Genomic DNA, 27,187 nt, shown 5'->3' on the forward strand with positions numbered 1-27,187 from the left:
TGTCTGGAGCTTTGTGCTCCTGGTAGCGTCTCCCAAGGCAAAGTGGTCTTAGGTGAGGGGCCAAACAAAGAATGGTTCAAAAACCCTATGAGTGATCGAGGTAGAGATGGAGTGACCTTGCCCGGAGGAAGCCCGGGGCCCCCGTCTGGAGCCAGGACCAGATGGCAGGCTCGTCAGCGAGCGTCTGGTGGCCGGGTTTGCCACAGAGCCCGGCCGGGTACAGCCCAAAAAAGCTACGTGGCCCATCTCTCCAGCCCATGGGCCCACCACCTGTGGGAGGAACCGCTGGGGTTGGGTGCGTTGTCACACGGGTGGAAGTGAAGGTCAGGGGCCTCGACGGACCAGACCCGGGCAGCAGAGGCTGGCTCTGGGGACGTGGAACATCACCTCTCTGTGGGGGAAGGAGCCGGAACTGGTGCGGGAGGTGGAGCGCTAGCGGTTAGATCTGGTGGGTCTCGGTTCTGGAACCATACTCCTGGATTGGGGTTGGACTCTTTTCTTCTCCAGAGTTGCCCAGGGTGTGAGGCGCCGGGCGGGTGTGGGGATACTCACAAGCCCCCGGCTGAGCACCGCTACGTTGGAGTTTACCCCGGTGGAACGAGAGGGTCGCCTCCCTACGCCTGCGGGTTGTGGGGGGGGGGGGAAACTGACTGTTTGTGCATATGCACCAAACAAGAGTTCGGAGTATTCGGCCTTCTGGAGTCCTGCATGGGGCTCCAGTGGGGGACTCCATTGTTCTGCTGGGGGACTTCAACGCGCACGTGGGCAATGATGGAGACACATGGAGAGGCGTGATTGGGAGGAACGGCCTCCCTGATCTAAACCAGAGTGGTTGTTTGTTGTTGGACTTCTGTGCTAGTCATGGATTGTCTATAACAAAAACCATGTTCGAACATAGGGATGCTCATAAGTGTACTTGGTACCAGAGCACCCTACGCCAAAGGTCAATGATTGATTTTATAAATCGTTTCATCTGATCTGAGGCCGTATGTTTTGGACACTTGGGTGAAGAGAGGGGCGGAGCTGTCAATCGATCACCATCTGGTGGTGAGTTGGGTCAGGGGGTGGGGGAAGACTCTGGACAGACCTGGTAAGCCCAAACGCGTAGTGCAGGTAAATTGGGAACGTCTGGAGGAGGCCCCTGTCCGACAGACTTTCAACTTACACCTCCGGTGGAGCTTTTCGTGCATCCCTGTGGAGGCTGGGGGCATTGAACCCGAGTAGACAATGTTCAAAGTTTCCATTGCTGAAGCTGCGGCGAGGAGTGCCTCAAGGGGCGGTAACCCACGAACACCATGGTGGACACCGGTGGACAAGGTGCTTCTGGAAAACTGTTTGCCACCTCAGGAGGGGGAAGCGGGGAACCATCCAAGCTGTATACAGTACAGCTTGGACATAAGGATGGGACATAAGGATGGGACACTGTTGACCTCAACTGAGGAGGTAATAGGGCGGTGGAAGGAGCACTTTAAGGAACTCCTGAATCCAACTAATACGCCCTCTATGTTAGAGGCAGAGCTGGAGGATGAATGCCTTTATTGTCATTGCATTTACGTACAATGAGATTGTAGATGATGATGGGAGATCGTTGTCAATTTCACAGGCGGAAGTCACTGATGTAGTCAAACAACTCCACAGTGGCAAAGCCCCTGGGATTGATGAGATCCATCCAGAAATGCTCAAGGCTCTGAGTGTGGAGGGGCTGTCCTGGTTGACATGCCTCTTCAACATTGCGTGCCAAAGGAAGTGGCAGACCGGGGTGGTGGTTCCCCTTTTTAAAAAGGGGGACCAGAGGGTGTGTGCCAATTACAGGGATATCACACTTCTCAGCCTCCCTGGTAAAGTCTACTCCAAGGTACTGGAAAGGAGGGTTCGGCCGATAGTCGAACCTCGGGTTGAAGAGGAACAATGCGGATTCCGTCCTGGTTGTGGAACAATGGACCAGCTCTTCACTCTCGCAAGGATCCTGGAGGGAGCCTGGGAGTGTTTTGTGGATCTGGAAAAGGCGTATGACCGGGTCCCCTGGGAGATACTGTGGGAGGTGCTGTGGGAGTATGGGGTGAGGGGATCTCTTCTCAGTGCCATCCAATCTCTGTACGAACAAAGGGAGAGCTGTGTCCGGGTTCTCGGCAGTAAGTCGGACTCGTTTCAGGTGAGGGTTGGCCTCCGCCAGGGCTGTGCTTTGTCACCAATCCGGTTTGTAATATTTATGGACAGGATATCAAGCGTCGGTATGCAGTATTACATTCAATTTATCGCACCGTTGTCGATCCTCGGGTTGAAGAGGAACAATGCGGATTTCGTCCTGGTCGTGGAACAACGGACCAGCTCTTCACTCTCGCAAGGATCCTGGAGGAAGCCTGGGAGTGTTTTGTGGATCTGGAAAAGGCGTATGACCGGGTCCCCTGGGAGATACTGTGGGAGGTGCTGTGGGAGTATGGGGTGAGGGGATCTCTTCTCAGTGCCATCCAATCTCTGTACGACCAAAGTGAGAGCTGTGTCCGGGTTCTCAGCAGTAAGTCGGACTCGTTTCAGGTGAGGGTTGGCCTCCGCCAGGGCTGTGCTTTGTCACCAATCCGGTTTGTAATATTTATGGACAGGATATCAAGCATCGGTGTGCAGTATTACATTCAATTTATCGCACCGTTGTCGAACCTCGGGTTGAAGAGGAACAATGCGGATTTCGTCCTGGTAGTGGAACAACGGACCAGCTCTTCACTCTCGCAAGGATCCTGGAGGGAGCCTGGGAGCGTTTTGTGGATCTGGAAAAGGCGTATGACCGGGTCCCCTGGGAGATACTGTGGGAGGTGCTGTGGGAGTATGGGGTGAGGGGATCTCTTCTCAGTGCCATCCAATCTCTGTACGACCAAAGTGAGAGCTGTGTCCGGGTTCTCGGCAGTAAGTCGGACGCTTTTCAGGTGAGGGTTGGCCTCCGCCAGGGCTGTGCTTTGTCACCAATCCAGTTTGTAATATTTATGGACAGGATATAAAGCATCGGTGTGCAGTATTACATTCAATTTATCGCACCGTTGTGACGAAAAGAGAGCTGAGCCAGAAGGCAAAGCTCTCGATCTACCGGTCAGTTTTCGTTCCTACCTTCACCTATGGTCATGAAGGCTGGGTCATGACCGAAAGAACGAGATCCAGGGTACAAGTGGACGAAATGGGTTTCCTCAGGAGGGTGGCTGAAGGAGGGTGAGAAGCTCAGTCATCCGTGAGGAGCTTGGAGTAGAGCCACTGCTCCTTCACGTCGAAAGGAGCCAATTGAGGTGGTTCGGGCATCTGGTAAGGATGCCCCATGGGCGCCTCCCTAGGGAGGTGTTCCAGGCACGTCCAGCTGGGAGGAGGCCTTGGGGAAGACCCAGGACTAGGTGGAGGGATTATATCTCCAACCTGGCTTGGGAACGCTTCGGGATCCCCCAGTTGGAGCTGGTTAATGTGGCTCGGGAAAGGGAAGTTTGGGGTCCCATGCTGGAGCTGCTCCCCCCGCGACCCGTCACCGGATAAGCGGACAAAGATAGATGGAAGATGGATGGATTAAGTTGTTGTCTTATCTCTGACCAATTTAACATTTAAGAGGGAAATATTTTCACTTTTACTCCACTACATCTGCCAGCAACTGTGCTAGTAACTACTTTGCTGAAGTATTACATACAAAACATATTATGAGCTCATAACACTTTGTTAAAGATTTAACTCCCAAACAGTATGAATTTCAAATAATTCCAGTTTACACATGTGTGCATCAGTACCAATAATCCTATGATGTAAAATACAATGATAGAACAATCGGCCCATTCGTCTGCAAATACTTTTACGCTTGATTCTATATGGATAATACTTTTACTTTAGTAAGATTTTGAATGCAGTATTTGTTACATTGTTGATTGTTACTTTTATTAGGTAAAACATCTAAGTACTTCCACCACGGGTAGTGTCCATCCCCCAGCTGAGATCAGAAGCTGAAAAGACACTAAACTACACAGGCTGAGTAGTCCAAAGCGCTGCGGAGGAGGGTCTGACTAGTCCACACAGCATTCTGGGATGGGAGAAAAACATGCTCTGTTTATTGGCATTTTCTTAAACCAATCACAATTGGCTGCACGGAGCCCCAGAGCCGCTGCTAAATAGCCTCTGGGAGGTTGTGAAAGTGTTTTTGGAAAGCTCATTCTACTTGCTTCTAATGATGATTTTCTTACCCATGTTTCACATCTCCCAAAACTCTCAAAGAGAAGTGTTAAATAAAATGTTATCACAACAAAAAGTCACAATGGACCAAAATATCAGAAAGATGTTGACAAAAAAAATGAATTTCTGTTTAATATTTACTAGTGATGGCCAAATGAAGCCTCATTAAGCATTTTCTTCATTTTCTGAGCCCTCTAGATGGCCCTCTCTGTTCAACAAAGTGTTGAAATGAATTGCCATTCCTTGGGCCTTTTTCTTTAAACAAAGATCTCCATCAGAACATAAATAAAATGGTTCACAAAGCTTCATGAGGATTCATTTGGCCATCACTAATATTTACAGAATATTCTAAATCATCTGAGATGCTATTTCCTGGCGGACTCAGACTGATGAGGAGCACAATAATCATGATGTTGCCAGTGATTAGCATAGACATTTCTGTCTATGAGATGAATGAATCAACATCATACTGAATAACCACACTTACTGTCACAAAGGGGCCATGTATTTGTGCTGTTTTGACCACAGACTGTAAAGCTGGAACTCTTACAAAGCTCAAAGCTGTTTAAAAATATCATCTGGGGCTATGCTATCTATTTGTAGAGAACAGATTTAGAACATTGAAGAAATGGATAACCAGAATAAAGCAGTGACATGCTCGTTTCTGTTGCTAATTAATCACAAGCAGCTCCTGATAAAACTCATTAGCCAGCCTGAGATTGAGCTATTAATCACTATGGGAATGCCGGAAAATCAAAGGTTCAAGAGGCGTGGACTGAATCGACACATTGCAAAGCCTGACAGAGGATGAAATGTTTATTTTTGACTTCTTCAACAGAACAGACAAGAACTGGAGTGGGGAGTGGTTGTCTTTCCACAGGCAGAACCTTCTGTCAGCTAGACGCACGTACACACACACACACACACACACACACACACACACACACACACACACACACACACACACACACACACACACACACACACACACACACACACACACAAACCTACCCTTGTAAGAACCTGCCACTGAATAAATTGATTCTGAACTGTAACCCTCTAATCTGAACATTACTTTACACAAATATAAACGAGGGCCAGTATTTACTATGTCTCTCATTAAAGGGAATTGATCCTAATTTCTGGTCAAAATTTCAGACTGACATGTAGTTTGGTCCAGCCTCAAGAGCAAAAGCAATCGCGTTAGATGCATAAACCATACCCTGCAGGATCTGTGGGGGGGCTGCAGAGCTGAGCAGCAGGTGTGAAATGATACAAAAATTCACACACATTCTGGTAGGTGACAAAATATACTAATGCATTCCAAATGCTAATTGTAACTGTGTTGTGATTATGTTGTATATTAACATTGAAAAATTACAAAATCTTTCCTTGTAATTTTGAAACAAGCTACAATGTAAGTTAAAAGGGCTATTGTTTTGCCACTGCCAGGCTCAGATTAGACATTATGGAAAGGATTTCTGAGGAGGTCGACCTTTCTGTTAAAGAGTAAGATCCTTTTTTTTTTTTTTTTTTTTTTACATAAAATCATTCGAGAAATTGCATTCGTTAAACCCACCAGACTCATATAAATAAACAGTGATTTTAGCAACGTAAAATACACTTCATTCAAAGTCAACAGAAACTAAATAAAACTATGAAAAGCCATTTTAGGTCATCTTTCCACTTTTCCAACCATCACAACTCTAGTTTTGGTTGAAAAAAAAACACATACTTTACGGATTTACATGTGAAAATATGTTGGCTCTATAATCGCTAAAAGTGTTGCTTTTCTGGTTTAACAGAAAGGTCTCAAAGAGGTTTTAAAGGTCTATCTCTGAAGGGATCCTTTCCATAATGTTGTCAGACACTTAGGATATTAATCTGCGCCTGTCACTGGTAAAACAGCACTTTTGTGAAGGTAAGGTGGACAAGGGGGACAATTGCCCTATTAACTTACATTGTAGCTTGGTTCGCTGCTGCCGATCTCACTTAATACTGGACCATTGTCAAAGATTGTTGTTCCCATCAGTCACTTACACACAAAAACATAGGAAAATAGGTTGAAAAGAACGGTAGTTACCGTCTAACTTCCTAAATCAGTGTTTATCAAACAAACAGGAGGAAATAGTGCATTTGTTGATATTTTCAGCAGCGGATTAATCCACATTTGATGTTCTAGTGAGTGAGGGATAATGTGGGATTAAGTCAAAAGAAACTACAGTGTGTGTGTGTTCACAAAGGAACATGTCAGCCAGTTCACCAGTGTAGTTCACTGATGTATTTTTATGGCTCAGAGGAAGAAGTTATATCAGGCTGTGATACACAGACTACTTGTTAGTAGATACATCCATTTCACCTTTAAGGTTTTTTGCGAAACTTGAGAAATATTTCAACATATATTTCTGTAGGTCAATTTAAAACAACCTGTTCAGCTGTGTCAATTCAATCAGTTTTTGTGGCATTAGCTAGCTGACTTGATGTAGGAGGATTACTTTTTTAATTCCTCCTACAAAGTTCTGACTGGTTGATTGTTAACTCAAACCAGGGGAAACAGCTGTCATTGTCAAATTGGAGACATGGGTGGTGATTAAGAGGTCTGGGTCATTTTTCCACTACTTCATGCAGAATAATTTTAAAGGAACCCACTTACAGCTGAAAAAGGTGTAAAAGAACATGAAGTTATGTGATAAAAAACACACAATACTTTTGCTAATTATTTGACATTGGCTATGTTGTTCCAAAGTTGAGTCAAGTCTGATCTAATTGTATAATTTCCATTTAATACAAAATGTACACTTACTGTCAAAAAGCTGTCATAACAAAAGTATACTAATACTGGTCTATATTTTAGGTAAGAGCTTGTCAAACAGCACTAGTACGGACTATGGCCCTAATCCTCCTCCGTACACTAGTGAGACTTACTTCCCCTATTTTATTTAGTTTGTTCTGTATTATTATATGAAATAATTTAAATTAGTCTATCAGTAGTTTTTCTGTCGGTGTGCTGATTTCATAGTGTCACACAACTCCTGAGAAGAACTAAAGATGTCATCATTCACCTTCCTTTATAAATAACTTTTATTTCCACTCTGATTAAAAATATTCCCACCTCAAAATTTCAGTGCAGTGTTGATGCTTGGTGAATGCAGTCTCTAAAAATCATAACCCCATAAACTCATGTTATAATCCTAAAATTTATTTAACCTAAACCTTAACTGCATAAACATAATGTTAACTTTATTTCCTACTCTCAAACTCACATCATGAGAGGTGAGACCTGGAAAAGTGTCATCGCCTTGATACAGATTTTATCTTTATGTAGGTCTATAGCTGGTCCTCCCAAACATAGTAAAATAAGTGTGCCGTCTTCTAAACTCATTGTGTTCCAAGTTTATTTGATTGCTAACGGATAAAGCCTCTCACCTGCTCCGGGAGCGAGGCAGATTGAGAAATATTGTTGGCTGGCATCAAATTTGTTGTGATTAAGCTAAACAAGGCTTTGTGCGGCTCTGCAGTGCATCTGTAGGAAGAAAAATCAATCACAGCCTCCATTCCCTGACAATAATTTGATTTAGTTCAATTTGAAGAAAAAAAACTGGGCTGAGTTTGGCCTGGCTCTGGGACCAGCTGGCAACACATTTTACCCCAACTATTCGCTTCATGATCGGCTATTTAAGTCTCTCCAAAAGTCTGATATGCAGGAAGAGAACTGTTGGAACTATTCTTGGCAGCTTTTCACAGCTTTTCTGAATATCTGAGTGTCATAATTATGTCAATTTCATTTTTTTATAAGATGTTCAGATGAAACATGCTTAAATCTATCAGATATCTAATATTGATATTCTAAAGTTTTTAATTTAAATTGCTTAACAATAACTGATAACTGTTTTAAACCAAATCACAAGCCTCTACATTGAACAGAATGTACAAAATTGGAATAATGTAAGTTAGTGCTTTGTCCTTACAACATTATCTTTATCTGAGCTTTAACCCTCTGAGGTCCAAGGGTATTTTCACATATCTTCTTAAATTTACCTTTTTAGGGTAATTACATAAAACCGATCCCCATGTGTTTCATATCAAAATGTTCAGAACAAACTCAGCTTTCCGTTTAGTGACGCCCACATTTTTGCTAGAACAATGTGTAAAGAGATGATTTGGGGCTAAAGCTGAAATGCTGAGGTTCGCTTTTTGAAAGTCCTCAAATTGCTTTTGACAATAAACCTTAACTTATGATGTGTTGTACAAATTGATTCGGTGCTTGAAATGAGTTTAGCAAAGTCTTAGGTTCACAAAGTACTGTGATATATGATTAAAATAGGAAACAAAATGTCTGAAATGAAATTTTGTAATATCGCTTTTTGAGTAGGAGTGTTGTCAAACATCGTTTCGTCCTCAGAGGGTTAAGATACCACCTGGGACCTGGTTATGTGATCATTCTTAACTTTCACATTGCATCATCACTAATAAAGAAATACAATATCTATTCTCAAACATAGGGATAGTAGTTATTGAAATAGAATGAACGAAATGAACTGTCATTATCAAAAATATTGTCAATTGGTGAATTGACATTTCCCTCTGTTAGCTTTGTAGCCCTTTCTAGGTCAGGACAAATTACACCTTTATCAGTGTTATTGCTGCATGATGATACAATTGAGTAGAGATCTAATCAGAAGAATAACTGAAAACAACTGTACAGGGGGGCAGGACCTTTAGAAATTGAGGATGTAAATTACCTTGATAGTGTCAGGATCCGGCTAAGACTGATTGCCTTTGTGCCACTCTTGTGGCCTTTTTGTGTATTTTGTTGTTATCTGTGCTTGTTGCTGTGTTCCATGTGTTCTGTTGTTACCTGTCTGTCATCTGTCTTTGTTTCCGCCCTTCCCCTTATATGGTCTTTCTCTCTTGTTAGTTTCCCTCCAGTTCTGTTCTCACCTGTTCCCAATTGTCTCGTTAGTTTCCCTCCGTTTCTACTCTCACCTGTTGCTCGTTACTGTTTTGTCCAATCCCCTGTCTTTCTGTTTATTGGTCTGTGTATTTCTACACCCCTGTGTTCCTTTGTCTCTTGTCGGTTCGTCTCTCTCTGTTCGTCTGTAGTTGTGAGTTTGTAGGTGTTGAGTCACAATAAATTGTGATTGTTCTACACTCCTTACTGGAAGAGTCTTGCATTTGGGTCCACCTGCTGAAATCGTGATAGATCACTTTTCTTAAACGTTACTCTCAGTCTGATTGCGACAGTAAGCAGTCTTAAATGTATGACTGTGTTGAATAGCCGTACACATGTTGTTTTGAGTGAAGGCTTCCGCTTACACTTGCTATCACACTTGCTTTGCTGTTTCACTTAGGCTACATAAAAATACGGACTAGAATCCTGGGAAATGTAGGACACAAATTATCGCCTTGCGGTTGTATGTCTCCGCTGACCAGTCAATTTCAGTTTAGATCCATGTCTGTTCAGACTCATGATATATGAAGCCATATTTGAAGGTATTCAGTGTATATTTTGGCAAAACATGGATGCTTCACAAACACCTTCAACACGGATCGATCTCAGAAGATCGATACAATCAGATTAGTGTCACAAACTCAGCATCCGACCAAGCTAAGTCTTTGTCACTGGGGGTCCGGGGCCTTGTTAATGAGACTGACTGCAGAGGTGAAGAAACGTTTTTTATGGCATGAGGTTTTGGTCCTGATGGACTGCAGCTTCCTGCCAGAAGAGAAGGGTTCAAACAGTGTGTGTCCAGGGTGAGAGGGATTGGCTACAGTCTTTCCTGCCCGTCTCAGCGTCCTGGAGGCGTACAGGTCCTGGAGAGACGGCAGATTGCAGCCAATCACCTTCTCAGCAGAGTGGATGATACTCTGCAGTCTGCCTTTTTCCTTAGCAGTGGCAGCAGCGTACCGGATGGTGATGAAGCAGGTGAGGATGGACTCAATGATGGCAGTGTAGAAGTGCATCATCATAGTCTTTGACAGGTTGAATTTCCTCAGCTGCTGCAGGAAGTACATCCTCTGCTGGGCTTTTTTTGGTGAGTGGTCCTGGGAGATGTTGGAGCCCAGAAGCGGAAGGACTCCACAGTGGTGACTTTGGTGACTGTGGAGTCACCCAGGGTGATTGGGGCAGGTGGGGCTGCGTTCCTCCAGAAATCCACATTCATCTCCACTGTCTTCAGAGAGTTTAGCTCCAAGTTGTTCTTACTGCACCAGGTTACCAGATGGTCAATCTCTCACCTGTAGGCGGACGCATCCCCAGGTAATGAGTTCATATTTGAGTTCAAGAGGACATTTATGCCAAATTTGAAAAGATTCCCCCGGCGTTCCTGAGATATCGCGTTCACAAGACTGGGATGGACAGTGACCTGGACTTTTAACCAGTGGATGTTTGTGCCAAATGTGAAGGAATTCCCTCAAGGCATTCCTGAGATTACCTTGCATGCCAACTGAATTATCACAATATCACAAGATCAAGCAAGAATCGTGGGATCACATATCACACGAAAATCCATCTTGTCAGTCTTGAAGTAATATGTTTGTGTCAGAACAGCAGCGGACCGAACCAATAAACATCCTGTGAGGAGCTACTGGCAGCTACGGGCGTGGATGAGGTGTCTGTGACACTGTGTCGTTCAAAACAACAATTGCGAACGTGATAGACAGATGGTTCAACCACCAACTATCTGGTGCGTCAGGTTATCCTGAGATATCACATTCAGAAGAATGGGACGGAGGGACAACCCTAAAACTGCCTCTGGCCACGGCTGTCACTGTGGACAAGCAGTGGACAGTAGTCATATTTTGTGGGAGAGAGGGTGGTTTTATTAATTTTACTTCACTCACTTTCACTTTAATTACACCTTTCACTCCCTCTTCTTTCATTTGAAGGCCATCCATAAAAGTAATTTGATACACCCTAGCGATAATGTCCCTCCTGCCATTACACAGATGGAGCAGGAGATATGTGCGTGTAAGCACAGGTCTCTGTGGGGAAAAGGAGGAACCAATACCCAGGGCCTCACATATCTCTGTACACTGTCTAACCCTGAGGGCTCTGGGAGAACAGCTGCAATTGATAAGCTTCATGTAATTGCTCAGACACCTGCTAGGCATATGTTCAGACAGTAAGAAGACTTGTGCTGGATTAGAATGCTTCTCTCCTTGGAAATCTCTGTTTTGGTATATTCCCATGAGCACTGTCTGGGAAACTGGACCACAGTGTACTGACACCTCGAGTTTGGTTTGAGCTGCTGACTTTTTACAGCTTATCCCTGGACAAACAAATGCTGAAACACACAATACACAGAATAGAATCCCCACAAACTGTCCCTAAAGGCTGCAATGTTTACCACCACAATACGAAAATGAACACCAGACTGACAATTTTACTTTTGTCAAAGCCTTGCCTCCAGGAGGCTAAGATTTACATTTTGACCATGTGACTGCACTCCAGAACAGGTTATGGAAAGGAGTGGGTTTGGCTTTAACAGTGGTGGATCAGAAGTCAGGGGTTTTGACTTAATTCTTAATGATGTGATACACATTCCTGCTGCCAGTGTGATGCTACTCCACTGAATGACTAAACACAACAAACGCTGGCCAAATATGCATAGATCACTCACCACTGCTCATAAAGTGAATTACTGTGAGTGCATGGTAAAAATCGGAACACAATCCACATTAGTGCATTAACATGCTTTACCAAAGCAGAGCTTCTTTTACCTAGGTTAAGACAGCTGGACAGTAAGAATACACAGTTTGAGAGATTTGATTAAAAAATGATGGGGACATGTCACATCTGTCCCAAGTTGAAACAACATCCTTGAGGCTATGGAATCACCTAAACAAGGGGTCTTCCTGTGGGAACATGAATGCACTTAGAAAATCTGATGGCAATTTGTCTATTACATTACACAATAGCTGATGTTTCACACAGTCATAGGTTGTCATTTGTCTGTTTTGATTGGTTGCCAAGCTTCAAGAGGGTGAGTTTTAGCTAATATGAGCCTGTCAGAGGGCAGATGCAAGGATGAGAGTACAGATATGGATGCATGAGAGTGGCGTGCTGCAAATAATAGCATGGAGTAATTTTTTGTTGACCATGATGGACAATAAATGATAACCATCATACAGTACATGAAGATTTATTTTCTGTCTGCCTTTGTTTGTTGATTCAATTACCTAAAACTAACGGTGAGCCCAGTTCAGGGTGGACAACAAAGAAAAAGGGCGTTGGGCCTGGTTCCAACCAGTCAGTTGAGTGTTGCTGGTAACCAAGGCATTCAGTATATGAGGTAGCCAATAGCCTGTTAGTAGCTGGTACAGCTGAAAGACTTAGGGCCCTATTTTAACAATCTGAAACGCAAGTATCAAACTTGAAACGCAAGTAGCTTTGTGGGCGGATCTCTGGCGCTGTTGCTATTATACCAGTGGGATAAATGACTCTTGCGCCTGACACAAATCTAAAATGGATTGGTCTGAAGTAGCTTGGTGTGGTTTGGGCGTAACATGCAATAAACCAATCAGAGCGTCATCTCACATTCCCTTTAGAGCAGGCGCGCTTGTTCCATGGCGGATTGCTATTATGATGGCGGATTTGCCGGGCGCACGCCAGCGGGAGCTGTCCGGGATGTGGCAAAGTAATAAATGTCGACCAAGTCTGGAGAGGATTGCTGCAGCCATGGAGCGTGGGCTTCCAAACGCACCACCTGCTCCTGTTGTGCCCCTTCCTCCTCCCCCCACTCCATCTCTGTCCACCCGCTTCACTAGGAGTGCATCGCGCATTGCCACTCCCGGACCAGATCTATCAGTTCAACATCACGTCCCCTTAAAGGAATACGCCACCGTTTGTTGAAATAGGGTTATTCACCATCTCCTCTATATTTATATAGGTGGGAAAACGCATTTTTGTCTTAGTCCGGTGCCGCCGCTGCTATCTTAGCTTAGCGTAATGAATGGAATCCTTTGATGCCGTTAGCATGTCGTGGCCTGCGTATTCACAACGAGTAAAAATAGCAATGCAAATTAAGACTAGACGATTTCCTAGGCAGATATTGACTTGGGACTATATTGGGTGGAAGTAGGCTACAGCCGAAGCACTGCTACTCGGGCACAGAGATATCGGCAGCCCGCGGGGCTCTGCAGCCGGCAGAAAGTCACCGTCAATACCCACCGCGCAATTGCCTTTGTACACCGATGTATGTATCATTCCTATTTTGCACCCGACGCACAGTGGACATTTCCCTCCACAGACGCAAGTCGGTAAATTAGGGATGTATTTGCGCTCCCGTGGGGCAATTCAGCAAAAAGAAGAGGCGTGTACAGGCGCAAATGTTCCCTGGTGCTATTTTGCAGTTTCAGAAAACAATTCCGCCACAGACCAGGAAAAACCTGGTCTAAAGTCAGTGGCGCTAGTCTAAAGTCAGTGGCGCGTTATTCAGATGCTATTTTAGGGGAGCATGCTTGGCCATAATGTAGCGTGTGCACAACGAGCATACACTTTGCTTCTCTCATCTACACGGACGCAGCAGTTCCCATTTTGGCAAACCATACATAATTACAAGGAAAAGTATTACTGAAAATGCGCTTCAGGTGTTTGGATAGGTCAGGAGGCACTTTACAGTACAGTCCTCAAAAAGTCGCAGCATTCTTTGTGTCTTCTTGTGTTCTACACAATTCCATGAATCATGGATGTCAATGACATAAATGAGGAAATATTAAGGGGATTAGAGGACTTAAGGAGACGTGATGTTGAACTACGGTGGGATTGGACACTCTGGTGGGATCTGGTCCGGGAGTGGCAATGCGCTCCAGGTGGAGCGGGTGGATGGAGATGGAGTGGGGGGAGGAGGAAAGGGCACAACAGGAGCAGGTGGTGCGTTTGGAGGCCCACGCTCCATGGCTGCAGCAATCCTCTCCAGACTTGAGGAGATGAGCCCAAGAGGCCGCAGCAACATCGCCACCCGGTCAAGACGGGCATTTATTACTTTGCCGCATCCCGGACAGCTCCCGCTGGCGTGCGCCAGGCAAATCCGCCGTCATAATAACAATCTGCCATGGAACAAGCACGCCTACTCTTAAAGGGAATGTGAGATGACGCTCTGATTGGTTTATTGCACATTACGCCCAAACCACTCATTTATCCCGCCGGTATAATAGCAACAGCCGAGATCTGCCCCCAAATCTACTTGCGTTTCACGTTTGATACTTGCGTTTCAGATCGTTAAAACTAATGACTCCTCCCCTGTTCCGGAGCGGATCCGCAGACGTTCTGCAACCGGTGGAAATTGGGAGTAACATGGCTTTACTATATTACGTGAGCATTGCTGTCACCCTGAATATCCTGCCAAACCCCATTAAAAAAAACTGGCAGTTCAGTAAAGCATTGCTTGATATGTCTATCTTGGGGGTACAACCGATCACCAAACTCACGGTTTAGATCACAGTTTTGAGTTACGGATCGGATACATTTTCAAATCAGCACAAAAAAGGGGAGAATTTAAATGATTTAATAAAAATTTTATAACAATAACATATAACAATAATAACTTATTTCACCAATAAATTGCTGTTAAACAACAAAAACAGATGATAAAAGGGTATTTTACAATAACTACACATAAGCATAAATTATAAAAGGAAAGGCTTTAACCTTAGATCTAATGCAGCTGACAATAAGAAGTTGTTGTCATTGAATGTGATTCAGGGTTTTGGAGAATTGTACAATATCAGTGTTCTGTCTGGTGATAGGGTTAAAGGTTAATGTAAGGATGGGGAAGGGTTTTTTGGATCATGTGGATATACTTTTACTCATTTACTTTACACTACCATGTCATAGGGGGTTTATAAATCCTAGAAGTTATTAAGTTAAAATAGAAAAGTTAACAAGAAAAGATGCAGGTAGTAGGAAGACAACACATTTTTCTCTTTGAGTTTGGTTTTTGGACTGTGGTATTGTCTAAATGTTTTCACACCTGCTCTGCTACATGAACAGCAGCAATTACTTATGTTGACAGACTTCCTTTCAAAAACCAGAGGAAGCCATTAATCAATGCTTCTTAAAGTACAACAAGAGCACAGGTGCTGTTCAGAGAGAGAGAGAGAGAGAGAGAGAGAGAGAGAGAGAGAGACAGAGAGAGAGAAAATAGAGCATAAGACCTATGCAAATGAGCTCGCTTTAATTTGCTTGCAAATGGCAAATGATTTTCTACGGCTGACTGACTTATCGGGCTCTGACACGGCGACGTGTGTTGCTCTGTGTCTTCACCTTGGCACCGCAATCACAGGAAACACACACTCACATGCTGTACACTTGCACCCTCTACTCCACACAGCAGCCATTACAGGAGTGGGGGAGGAGTGAGAGTGTTGGTGGTGGGGGACTGCCAAACAAACCCTCCCTGATATAATTAGTTTTCTTCACTGCACCTAATTAACCTTTGTCTGTGTGGCACTTACGCATCTCATTCACAACCCGAGCGCTCTTTCATTAGCAGCGTGTTGTGTTTTTAATGGGTTTTACCAGTCATGGTGAGGTAGCTCTTTGTAATCTTCAAACTGCTTCTGTGGCGCTGTTTGAAGCCGAGGACCGTTGTACGTACAAGCAAAGGAGATGAAGTGGGTTTGGTGATGATTAGATCAAAAAAAGGTTTGTCGTTATGCGGCTTTATGCATATCAAAGGGCAAAGGGTGAGGAGGCGGATCAAACTTTACATGTCGAAGCTGAATACATACACTTGAATGTCCACCATGATCCTCTTGTCCTCCTCAACATGGATTCCCCAAATACAATCCTGGCCTTTATCGTAGGCTTCAGGCCAGTTAGGAGACAGCACCACTCCAGCGGAGTCTGTGATCTCGCCACTACACACAGCTGGAAAACACACACATACACAACCATGGGTATTAAGATGGGCAATGCTGAGGGTACAGTTCATTTAATCAACACACACAGAGCAATTGGGCTGGTTGTCAATGCCATTATTAAAACAATAAAATTGTTAATATCTTACTTTGCTAAATTAGACATTTTTTTTAAAGCTATAGTGTGTAGTTTCTGTCCCCCTGATGAGGAATTCTAAGTAATTTCTGCGAGTTAAGTTTCTGCGAGTGAAAGTCAATAAATACAGAGTGTTTTGTGAAGCTAATAGTCTTAATTAACTTTGTATTAACTAATTTGGCAATGGCTTGAATGTAACGGACATTCATTAATATAAGAAAGTTATGCACTAAAGCTATAAATAAAAGTGAGTAAATGTGTGTGAATGTTTTTCTGATGAGCAGGTGGCACCTTGTGGCCTCAGCCAGTGTATGAATGTGTGTTAATGGTTCCTGTAAAAGCGCTTTGAGTAGTTGTCAAGACTAGAAAAGCTCTATATAAATACAGTCCATTTACATTTACATACACGCACATACGGACCTCTGCAGGCAGGCTCTGTCTCGTTCCACTGGGGATAGTTGGGGTCCATGCATTCAATGGTGACAGATCCCTGTTCCAGAGTATAGCCGGGGTCACAGGCAAACTCCACTACAGCACCCACTGCCCAAGTGTTGTCGCTACTGGTCAGGTTACCATACTTCACGAAGGGTTCGTAGCAGTGGCCTGCTGCAAAGCCTGTGATACAAAAGACATTTTCAGTGGTAGAAAGGACTGAGCTTCTATCAAAAAGAAAGTGAGGAGCTATGCTTGCCAGATGAGTTAACATCCCCATCAATTATATGAATAGGAGACCACATGACTTTTATAAAAATCTGTGTCGGTAATTTGTTATTTTATTGTTTTCTTTTCTTGAAAAAATCTTGCATTTATAAAAACATTTGGCTAATTATCAAATTTATTTCTAGGCCCCTGGTTTCCTGTATGGTCTAGTAAGGGAAATGTTGTAATAAAACAAATATATCAAGCTGTGTGACAGAGAAATGTTTCACAACTAATGCAAAAATATCAATCTGTACAGCTATAGAAAAATTTGGTGTTGTGTATTTAAAATATAGCAATTCACCACGGTGGAAATGGTTTGTCAAGATAAAGGAGGAGCCAACAAATCTGTTAGAGACTCGCTAAACAGCGTAATGTCGTGTTAATGGCCATAACGAGGTCCGTTGCTCCCTTTGGACTTAATCTCATTTGTGGCAGTGAAGCAGAGGCCTAAGAAGATTACACTGATTGTATTTCCAATTGGTCCTCGTGGACCAGAGAAGAGCTGCCGATCGGAGTGCTGAGACAAATGTGAGGGCAAAAGATAAGGGAAGCTAAGTTATATCTCACCCTAGCCATTAGATGAAACTTAATATGAAATACAAATGCACATAATATAGATTCTAATGTATAAGGTTATGCAGGTAGAAGCTGCAAGTTAATATTGTGTACCCAAAAGATTCCTAAGCACCATAAGCAAAATGCATTAAGTTGTTCTAAGATTTATTGGGGGGGGGGGGTCTACTGAGAACATTCATTAAATGGCTAAAAAAGCAACAGATTTGAAAGACAAAAAAGTAAAGAGAGGTATAGATTTTATGGATGTGTTTAAACGCACCCAATAATGTTTTTTATTACAAAAACTGCAATTAAGGCCACATTAAAAGTGAAAAATGGCTTCTGATCAGTTTTAGTCTATCACTCCATTCTGTTTTACCTAGGTTTCCTCCCCTTTGACCAAATTAGGATTTTTAGCCATGCTAGTGGTATGGCTCTTGGGATGGCAACATCAGTGGGTTGGTGTGTTGGTCAGTCTGTTGGTCCACCACTCTGGTCCAGACTGGAGTATCTCAATAACAATAAGGTAGGTTGCCATGCAATTTTGTACAGACATTCATGGTCCTCAGGAGATTAATCCTACTGACTTAGGAAACCCCCTGACACCTATTTAATGTTTAATATTTCTTTTATTTGCCAAGTACATTTAAACATATGAGGAATGGATCCTCTGCATTTAACCCATCCTAGTCTTGCATGTCCAGCTCTATGTCCACAGCGCTGCGGAGTAAGGTCTGGCTACACCACGCATACATTCTGGGATAGAAGAAAAAACTCTCTGGGTTGTTTGAATTTCTTAAAAAAAACTTCAGAGCAGAGTGGAGAAAGGACCGCAATTTTTCTTCATGTCTCATTCACCGGTAAGCAAACACCTAATATCATACCGAATATTTAAAACAAACGTGACTCCTGTAAGCAATGTGGCGACGACGTGCAGTGGGCTCAGGCTGGTACACAGGAGGGGTAGAGTACGTGCAGCGAGGCAAGGAGGCATTTTATTTGTTCTTTCAAAGCTGACCGTGAGGCAGTGATTGGTGGGCGTTTTTATAAAATTACAGCAGCTACAGATGATGGATCAATTTCTTGTCTTCTTGTCTTCAGAGCCCATCTGATATTTATTGCTGTATAAAAAAGTGTATATTGGGAAAAGTTCTTGACCTTAGGAACAGTAGACTAGATTATGTATGTCAAAACCCAGACATCTCGTCAGCCTGAATCCCTGAGTGAGACTACAAGAGAAGAGCACATGCATTACAGTGGGGCAAAAAAGTATTTAGTCAGCCACCAATTGTGCAAGTTGTCCCACTTAAAAAGATCAGAGAGGCCTGTAATTTTCATCATAGGTACACTTCAACTATGAGAGACAAAATGAGAAAAAAAATCCAGAAAATCACATTGTAGGATTTTTAATGATTTAATTGGTAAATTCCTCAGTAAAATAAGTATTTGGTCACCTACAAACAAGCAAGATTTCTGGCTCTCACAAACCTGTAACTTCTTCTTTAAGAGGCTCCTCTGTCCTCCACTCGTTAGCTGTATTAATGGCACCTGTTTGAACTTGTTATCAGTATAAAAGACACCTGTCCACAACCTCAAACAGTCCCACTCCAAATTCCACTATGGCCAAGACCAAAGAGCTGTCAAAGGACACCAGAAACAAAATTGTAGACCTGCACCAGGCAGGGAAGACTGCATCTGCAATAGGTAAGCAGCTTGGTGTGAAGAAATCAACTGTGGGAGCAATTATTAGGAAATGGAAAACATACAAGACCACTGATAATCTCCCTTGATCTGGGGCTCCACACAAGATCTCAACCTGTGGGGTCAAAATGATCACAAGAACGGTGAGCAAAAATCCCAGAACCACACGGGGGGGACCTAGTGAATGACCTGCAGAGAGCTGGGACCAAAGTAACAAAGGCTACCATCAATAACACACTACACCGCCAGGGACTCAAATCCTTCAGTGCCAGACATGTCCCCCTGCTTAAGCCAGTACATGTCCAGGCCCGTCTGAAGTTTGCTAGAGAGCATTTGGATGATCAGAAGAGGATTGGGAGAATGTCAGATGAAACCAAAATAGAACTTTTTGGTAAAAACTCAACTCATCTTGTTTGGAGGAGAAATAATGCTGAGTTGCATCCAAAGAACACCATACCTACTGTGAAGCATGGGGGTGGAAAAATCATGCTTGGGGCTGTTTTTCTGAAAAGGGACCAGGACGACTGATCCGTGTAAAGTAAAGAATGAATGGGGCCATGTATCGTGAGATTTTGAGTGAAAACCTCCTTCCATCAGCAAGGACATTGAAGATGAAACGTGGCTGGGTCTTTCAGCATGACAATGATCCCAAACACACCGCCCGGGCAACGAAGGAGTGGCTTTGTAAGAACCATTTCAAGGTCCTGGAGTGGCCTAGCCAGTCTCCAGATCTCAACCTCATAGAAAATCTTTGGAGGGAGTTGAAAGTCCGTGTTGCCCAGCGACAGCCCCAAAACATCACTGCTCTAGAGGAGATTTGTTTTTTTCTGGATTTTTTTTTCTTCATTTTGTCTTTCATAGTTGAAGTGTATCTATGATGAAAATTACAGGCCTCTCTCATCTTTTTAAGTGGGAGAACTTGGACAATTGGTGGCTGACTAAATACTTTTTTGCCCCACTGTGTGTGATATACCAGTGAAAAATAGTATTACATACCTTGGAATCCATATCTCTAAAATTTAAAGGAACGACAAAAGAATTTTTAAGCCCAAAAAACTAAAAATATATTCAATATTTGTTACGTTTAGTGGTGCAGGTTGGCCAGTTTGTTTTTGGAGCCTGGTCTGTCTACAGAGACCGCTGTGTTTTTTTTTGTTGTTTTTTTTAACAGTGTTTTCAGCGGATAGGCAGCTAGCAGATAGAGGAGATGTTTGCTGTATGTGACAAAAAATGCTGTAGCCTAAAAAAAACACGTCACATCGCTTAGAGCCCCTCTAACTAAATTGAAATGCTAGCTCAGCGGTTCTCAAAGTGTGGGGTGCGCCCCACTGGTGGGGAATAGAGACGTGACAGGTGGGGCGCGCCAAACTGGAGTAAATTTCCTTTTTATGCCTTTATATCTTTATCCAGAAATCCCAACTGTCCAGGAAGTTCCGGGAGTCTCCCACATATTCCTTGACGCCCGCAAATGAGATCAAATCTCCCGGAATCTGGAGCAAGACCGCGCACTCGACTAGAGAGTGTCTGTGTGTGTGCGTGTGTGTGTGTGTGTGTGTGTGTGTGTGTGTGTGTGTGTGTGTGTGTGTGTGTGTGTGTGTGTGTGTCAGGGTACCCGCGGGGTCGTCTCAAATTAAGGCCTTAAAAGCCTTGAATTTGGTATACAAAGTCTTGGATTTCGTTACAAATAATTTCGATACCGTAACAAAATAGCGGTTAAACTGATCGGAGGATGTGCGGAATGTGTCGGTGTGTCGAGCCTGGCTGGCCACTCGGCGCCTTCAGACAAAGCTCAAGATAACAGGCTAATTATTAGCTAGTCAAACACCGAGCGGCTCCATTAATCTGCTCGGTGCGTCTTATAACAAACGGAGCGAGCAGATGCCGGACTCTAACATCTGTTGATCCGTGCAGGACTTCACTGTGAGCAGACTGTTTAGAGACGATGTGACCGGCAGGTAACGTTAAAGGTTCGCTGCTACTGTAGCAGAGCTGCAAGTAAACCAGGGCTCTCAAGTGTCACACATTGAGCGTGACTGCAGCGCCCAGAAGTTTTCTGGCGAGCCGCTCTCACTATGGAACTGACAGGAATCAAGCGTGGCTCCCCTGGAGCTCTTAGTCAAGCCTGCCACTTATCAGCCAATCAAAAAAATAGAAAGGGGCTATACATATACAATAGCCAATCAGAAAATAGCACTTTTGTATCTGGGTAAGATTTAACGCAACAACCAATGAGAAAAAAGCATAGAGCAGCGTACGGACACTTCCCTAAACGTTCCCAAACAGGGCTCTGAGTCTGTCAGAGGGTCTGAGATCTACTGTATCAGCACAGCAATCACGTAATGCACAGCAGACTATGATGCAGGTAGATTATTTTATAGTTTTTTTTTTAGGTACTTTATTTTTCTCAAAATATCACGACTCCTTCAAATCTCAAAGAACACAGATATATTTTGAATGTGCACAAAGTTTTGAACATTAGCAGAAATCTTGCTCAAAACACATCTGAAATATTACAATCCAGGGGTGTATTAATTCATTAAAATTAATGAATTTATCATTGAGGTGAATAATTGTCATATGCGCATTTAAGGAGGTTACTTCCTCAACAAAAGTTGTCACAGCCTGTCCTTAAAACTTAAGAGCCCTGAGTAAATGCTGTACTGAGCTGTGTGTTTTCAGTGTTAAACACAGCTGCAGCTATTCATGCACGACTGTTGTTGGTGATCTCCAGAGGTGGAAGACTTACTCACATCATGTATTTCAGTAAAAGTAGAAAAAACTGTGTTGTAGAGTTACAAATTACTTGTCAGTTACAAGTCCTGCATTCAACATTGTCCTTAAGTTAAATATACTGTACTTAAAGTACCAAAATTATGCAGTGTAATATATCTTATTTTATTGGATTATATTATATTATTATGCCACATCATATCTCTTTGAGATGGGCTTTTCAGCTGTTGCTTCACTGAAAACAAAGTACAGATCTCAGCTGAACATTGAGCATGACGTGGCAGTATCAAGCCTGCAAACCCAGTTTGAGAAATCGTCCAATGCAAAACAGGCTCATTGCAGCCACTAATGCAGGGATAAATAGACCTCACTTGCCAAATGGATTTCTCTTCTTTTCTTTTTTTAACAGATTGCAAAGTGGCACTTTCTATTTTTGAACTTGATACAAATTTTAACACAGCTGTAATTTTATTTTCTTTATTTTTGAACTCGCTGTTATTGGATGTAGATTGTTAGTTTGTATTTAGATACAACTTGTTACTATACTGATACTAGTTGTTCAATAAATTGGAACAGTTTAAGCTTGTTGCGTATTTCATTAGCATTGTGTTGGGCCGATGGGGGCAGGTGGGGCTTTAAAATTCCATCTTGTCCAAAGTGGGGAATGACCGAAAAAGTTTGAGAACCACTGTGCTAGCTCAATTATAGGACTGATTGAGGATAAATGTAGTAGGACATATTGAAATTGTAAATTGAACCTGTGTTTCATTTGAAAGCTAAGGAGAAAGCTAACTAGCTAAGGTATTACATTTTGTGTTGATGCTAAGAAAAGTAGAAAAAGCAAAAGCTGTAGAAAAGCAAAATAGAGAAACTAAAAAAAGAGAGCTATTTTTGCATATTAAAAAATAAAGATTCTGCTGAGCAAAGCTGCACTGAACGCAAGCACTCGTCTCCTGTCTAATATTTTCTCCTGTTTTACAGGAATTCTTATCTACTTACGGGTTCTCAATCTGAGACCTATAACATCTGCCTTAATTAATACAGAAGTTCCACCTTTTAGAAACCTGCCAAAATTCTAATAACAATTTTCTTCCAGTCCTCAGATCCCTCCCACCAATGCCTTTTTTCTTTTCACTGTTTGAAAGGGTTTGGAGCTTTTTACTGCTTTAATACAGTTTACATTATACAGTCTTTTGGTGGTCGTATACCCTTGATTACCTGAATTTCATCTTTGCTCGAAGAATGGTGTCTCCAGCCATTCACTCTGCAGTAAGCTACTGTGTCTAATTTGTGACATCAATCAAACACCCTGTCATCTCGTCCTATACTGGAATTATCCATAGCTCTGGTGCTTACCTTGGTACCTGATGGCAATTCCAGTGGATGTGCCAGTAGCATCTGAAGTCAGCTCAATGAAGAGGTGCCTGGACGTGCTGAGTAGACCTTCATTGGGAAGATATTCCACCTCATATGAATCATACAGGGCAGCTGCATCTATGCTGTTACCATTTTTGATCAGCAGCCTAGAGGAAAGGGAACAAAGAATCATTTAGCAGGGTTCTTCCTGCTGATAACATCAAGACCATGGGCTACTTTGGAATTTAAAGGACCACTCCTACTTACTAAAGAACTGTATTTTTTTTTTTGTATACTGAAGCTGCACTATTGTTATTGCCAGTTGATCAAATGACTGTGTTAATGTGAAAGGAGTTTATCATAGTGATGAACCCACACAGAATATCACCAGCTCTGCAAATCTACAGAGCTTTGTCCGCTTCTTTTACTTCTGGTTTGGGATTTACAGCTACCTTTGCTCTGATAAACCAGGATACCAGCAGCAGCAGGCAGCTGCTTTCAGTGAAAAAGCTCCAAAACCCACTGAACACTACATGCACCAACCACCTACGTGCACAAACCAGCAGAAGTTAGTGATTAGCTGGTGAACATCTGGAGCATTTAGCAGCTAAAGAGGAGACCAAAACAGAGCTTAAGGGTGAGTGAACATTGGACTTTTATTCATATGTTCAACACAAACACAACTCCAAATGAATACTAATGTTGCTTTATGTCTGCTGGATCGGTAAATAGGCAACTGTTATCTAACATGATCACCATATACTGTAGTGGGAAAGTACAGTACTGCTGATACAAGTTTAATCAGGAAGTTCGTGTGTGAACTATGAAGGATGTCTTCAAAGTTTAATATTTTACCATTCACCTTTGTTTTCTTTTCTACAGTATTTGCCTAACATGGAGGTTTGTTTACAACCCGTGTGATCATGTTTCCAGATGAAGGTACTGAAGTTGGTCACTACAATTTTATTATTGCAGGAATGACGACCAAAACCACCGAAAATAAGACCCAAGTCAAAATATAAAACAGACACACCCTTTAATGAATCCATTTACTATTATTAACTTGACCCTTTAAAAGGAGTCATGCCCATACAGAACCAATCTTCAGGCTTTGTAAAATTGTCAACTGTGACCCAGCTGAGGCTTCATGGTGTATTGTCATCTGCAGTTGGGAGCTCTATTAAGCAGTCAGAGTCAGTGTTGATACTCTGCATGTTACAGCGCTCCACCTGTGGCTCTGTTCCATCACGGTTCCAAGGCATGAATTGGCCATCGGGGGTACCGGGAGATTTCCTGGTGGGACGGTCTATTTGTGTTGGGCTGAATGGGCTGCACTCCTATTTTTTATTTTTTAATAATAATAATAATAATGCAATTAATATTAAGAGTTTAAACTATATATGGAGATACAACATATACTATTATATTCTTGCTAAGTGATCCATTAGTGAAATTCCCTGCTATTCTCCTAAAAAGACCCAGGAGAAGAAATCCTTTCTGAAAGAACTTGTAGTGAATAAAGGCTTTTGAGTTTAATGTATCTACTACATATTTCCCTACTTTCCAAAAAAATTCCAGACTCTTCCATAAGAGTATGCTTATTCTAAGAGCACAAACTGGGAACACGCATTTCCTTTTAAGTTTAGGAAAAATATTGTGGTTTGGATTAAAACAATCCCAAGGAACAAGCATTTCCTGGGTTAAAGTCTTGCCACCATCCACCCAGAACTCCTCCCTACGCAGCCAGCTGCGTTCTTAAACAGCAGCAAGTCAATGTGGTGCATACAGCAAAAATAAATAAATAAATGGAACTCATACGAATTACAGTGCTTAACCTTTCGTAGTTTTCGAACGTATGGTTCATGAGAACATACTGCAATAATGAGTCCCATGAATGGTAAAGTGGTGCATCTATTGGTGGAGCCAGTAATCCATCAAAACACTTTTTTTTTTTCATTCAGTCCTCTGTAACGAGAGCCCCATGCTGCTAAAATGACACTCTGCTGTCAGCGCTATGAGCTGCGCTGACAGCAAGTTGTAACCCTGCAGAGTCCTCAGAAAAGATGTTATACAGAGACGAAGCAGAGGGTACGAAGCACGAGAGGCCTGATTGAACATAAGTGAAGGGACATGCCCAAGTAAAGAAGAAGGTAATACATCACTGTTAACAGAGTATAACAGTGTATATATACCATGAGACAATAGACTGGCCTGTAGCATATATGTCCCCCGGGAGATACTGTGGGATGTGCTGCGGGAGTCTCTTCTTCTTGTCAGGATGTACAACTCTGAAGTGAAGTTTTGACCATCATGTCACACTCATTTTCGGCCAGATGTCCGTTAAATGTAAATGGACCGTATTTATATAGCGCTTTTCTAGTCTTAACGACTACTCAAAGCACTTTTACATAGTACAGGAACCATTCACACACATTCATAGAAAGGCCGAACGCAAATGGAAACGGGACAGGTTAACTGTCTCTTTCCATATGTTCAAAGACTCTTTTACAGCATACCAGAATGCTGCTAAGTTAGCTAAAGCTGCATATTTTTAGAATTTAATTGAATCCAAACACTCTAATCCAAAGGTCTTGTTTTCAGTCATTCAGTCAGTTGTAAATCCACCTGTTAAATTGTCTGTTGCCTCAGAGGCTCTATGTTAAGACTTCCAGAGATTTTTTTCAAACAAAATCACTTAATTAAGACTTAGTGTCTGTTCTAGTGTAACTCTTCCCCCAATCATGTCACTTGCTGCTGGCGTTTGGGAGGTTTTTGATCCTATCAACCTCCAGACACTGAAGGATGTGAGCGTCAAGCTAAAACGTTCATTTTGCCCTAATGATATCATTCAGCCGAGATTTCTCAAATGAATCATCAACTCTGTGGGTCCAGGTATGGTATTTCTTATTAACAAGTGCCTCTATACGGGTTCCGTTCCGGCCAATCTTAAAGTGGCTACGGTCACTCCCCTACTCAAGAAGCCTTCACTGGATCCTTCTGTTTTAAAAAATGACCGGCCTATCTCTGTCTTTCCTTTCATTTCTAAGTTATTGGAGGAAATCGGGTTGGATCAACTTCAACGCTTCTTGTCTAATAACTGTATTTATGAGGTTTTTCAATCTGGGTTTAGGACTGCCCATAGCACTGAGTCCAGTCTTACCTTTCTGACAGAAGGTTCTTAGTAAAGATGGGTAATTTCTCCAGCTCCATGGCACCTCTGACCTGTGGTCTTCCACAGGGCTCCATTCTGACTCCCTCTCTATTTTCTCTATACATGCTGCCTCTGGGCGCTATTTTAAGAAAACATTATGTATTATTTCATTTTTACGCGGACGCCCCCCAAATTTACATGCCAATCAGGAGAAATAACCCGGCAGCGTTAAACTCTCTCCTGCTATACTTAGAGGAGGTGAAGGCATGGCTGTCTCAAAATTTCCTCTATTTAAATGATGATTAGACCGAGGTCATTGTTTTCAGTGAGTGAAAGGTCCCAGTGCACAAGCCTAGACTTGGGGAGTCTTTCTGCTTTTAAATCTGCAGGAGTGCGGAACTTGGGTGTTCTCGTGGACCAGTCCTTAAAATTTGATAAACACATCTCATCTGTAATCAGCTCCGGTTTCTTCCAGCTTTGTTTACTGTCTAAAATCAAAGGCTTTCTCACCCCAATAACTCTGGAAATGGCGGTTCATGCATTAATCACGTGTCGGCTAGATTATTGCAATTCACTCTACTGTGGTATATCTCCTTCTCAAATTGCCCATCTTCAGTTAGTCCAAATTGCTGCGGCCAGACTTATCCTTAACTGTCGCAAATATGACCATATCTCTCCTATTCTTAAATCTCTACACTGGCTGCCCGTTCAACAGAGAATAGATATCAAATCTCTGGTGGATTTATGAGGACTATGGTTAACTGCTCATCAGATCTCTGCAGGGTAAATCCAGACAGCTAGCTAGA

The 27,187-nt window shown here is 42.7% G+C and overlaps 1 protein-coding gene across 1 annotated transcript in view; it reads right to left on the reverse strand.

The window, feature by feature from the left end:
- LOC114552223 (seizure protein 6 homolog) overlaps positions 1 to 27,187 on the reverse strand; it is a 165,692-nt gene that overhangs the window by 36,427 nt on the left and 102,078 nt on the right. The window contains exons 7-9 of the mRNA XM_028572869.1: positions 23,231 to 23,397; positions 16,607 to 16,801; positions 15,922 to 16,060 (exon numbers count right to left, since the gene is read on the reverse strand). Of these exons, the coding sequence (XP_028428670.1) occupies positions 15,922 to 16,060; positions 16,607 to 16,801; positions 23,231 to 23,397 (501 nt within the window). The remainder of the gene's footprint in view (positions 1 to 15,921; positions 16,061 to 16,606; positions 16,802 to 23,230; positions 23,398 to 27,187) is intronic.

Source organism: Perca flavescens, chromosome 3 (assembly GCF_004354835.1).
Source record: "Perca flavescens isolate YP-PL-M2 chromosome 3, PFLA_1.0, whole genome shotgun sequence".
Lineage (NCBI taxonomy): Eukaryota > Metazoa > Chordata > Actinopteri > Perciformes > Percidae > Perca > Perca flavescens.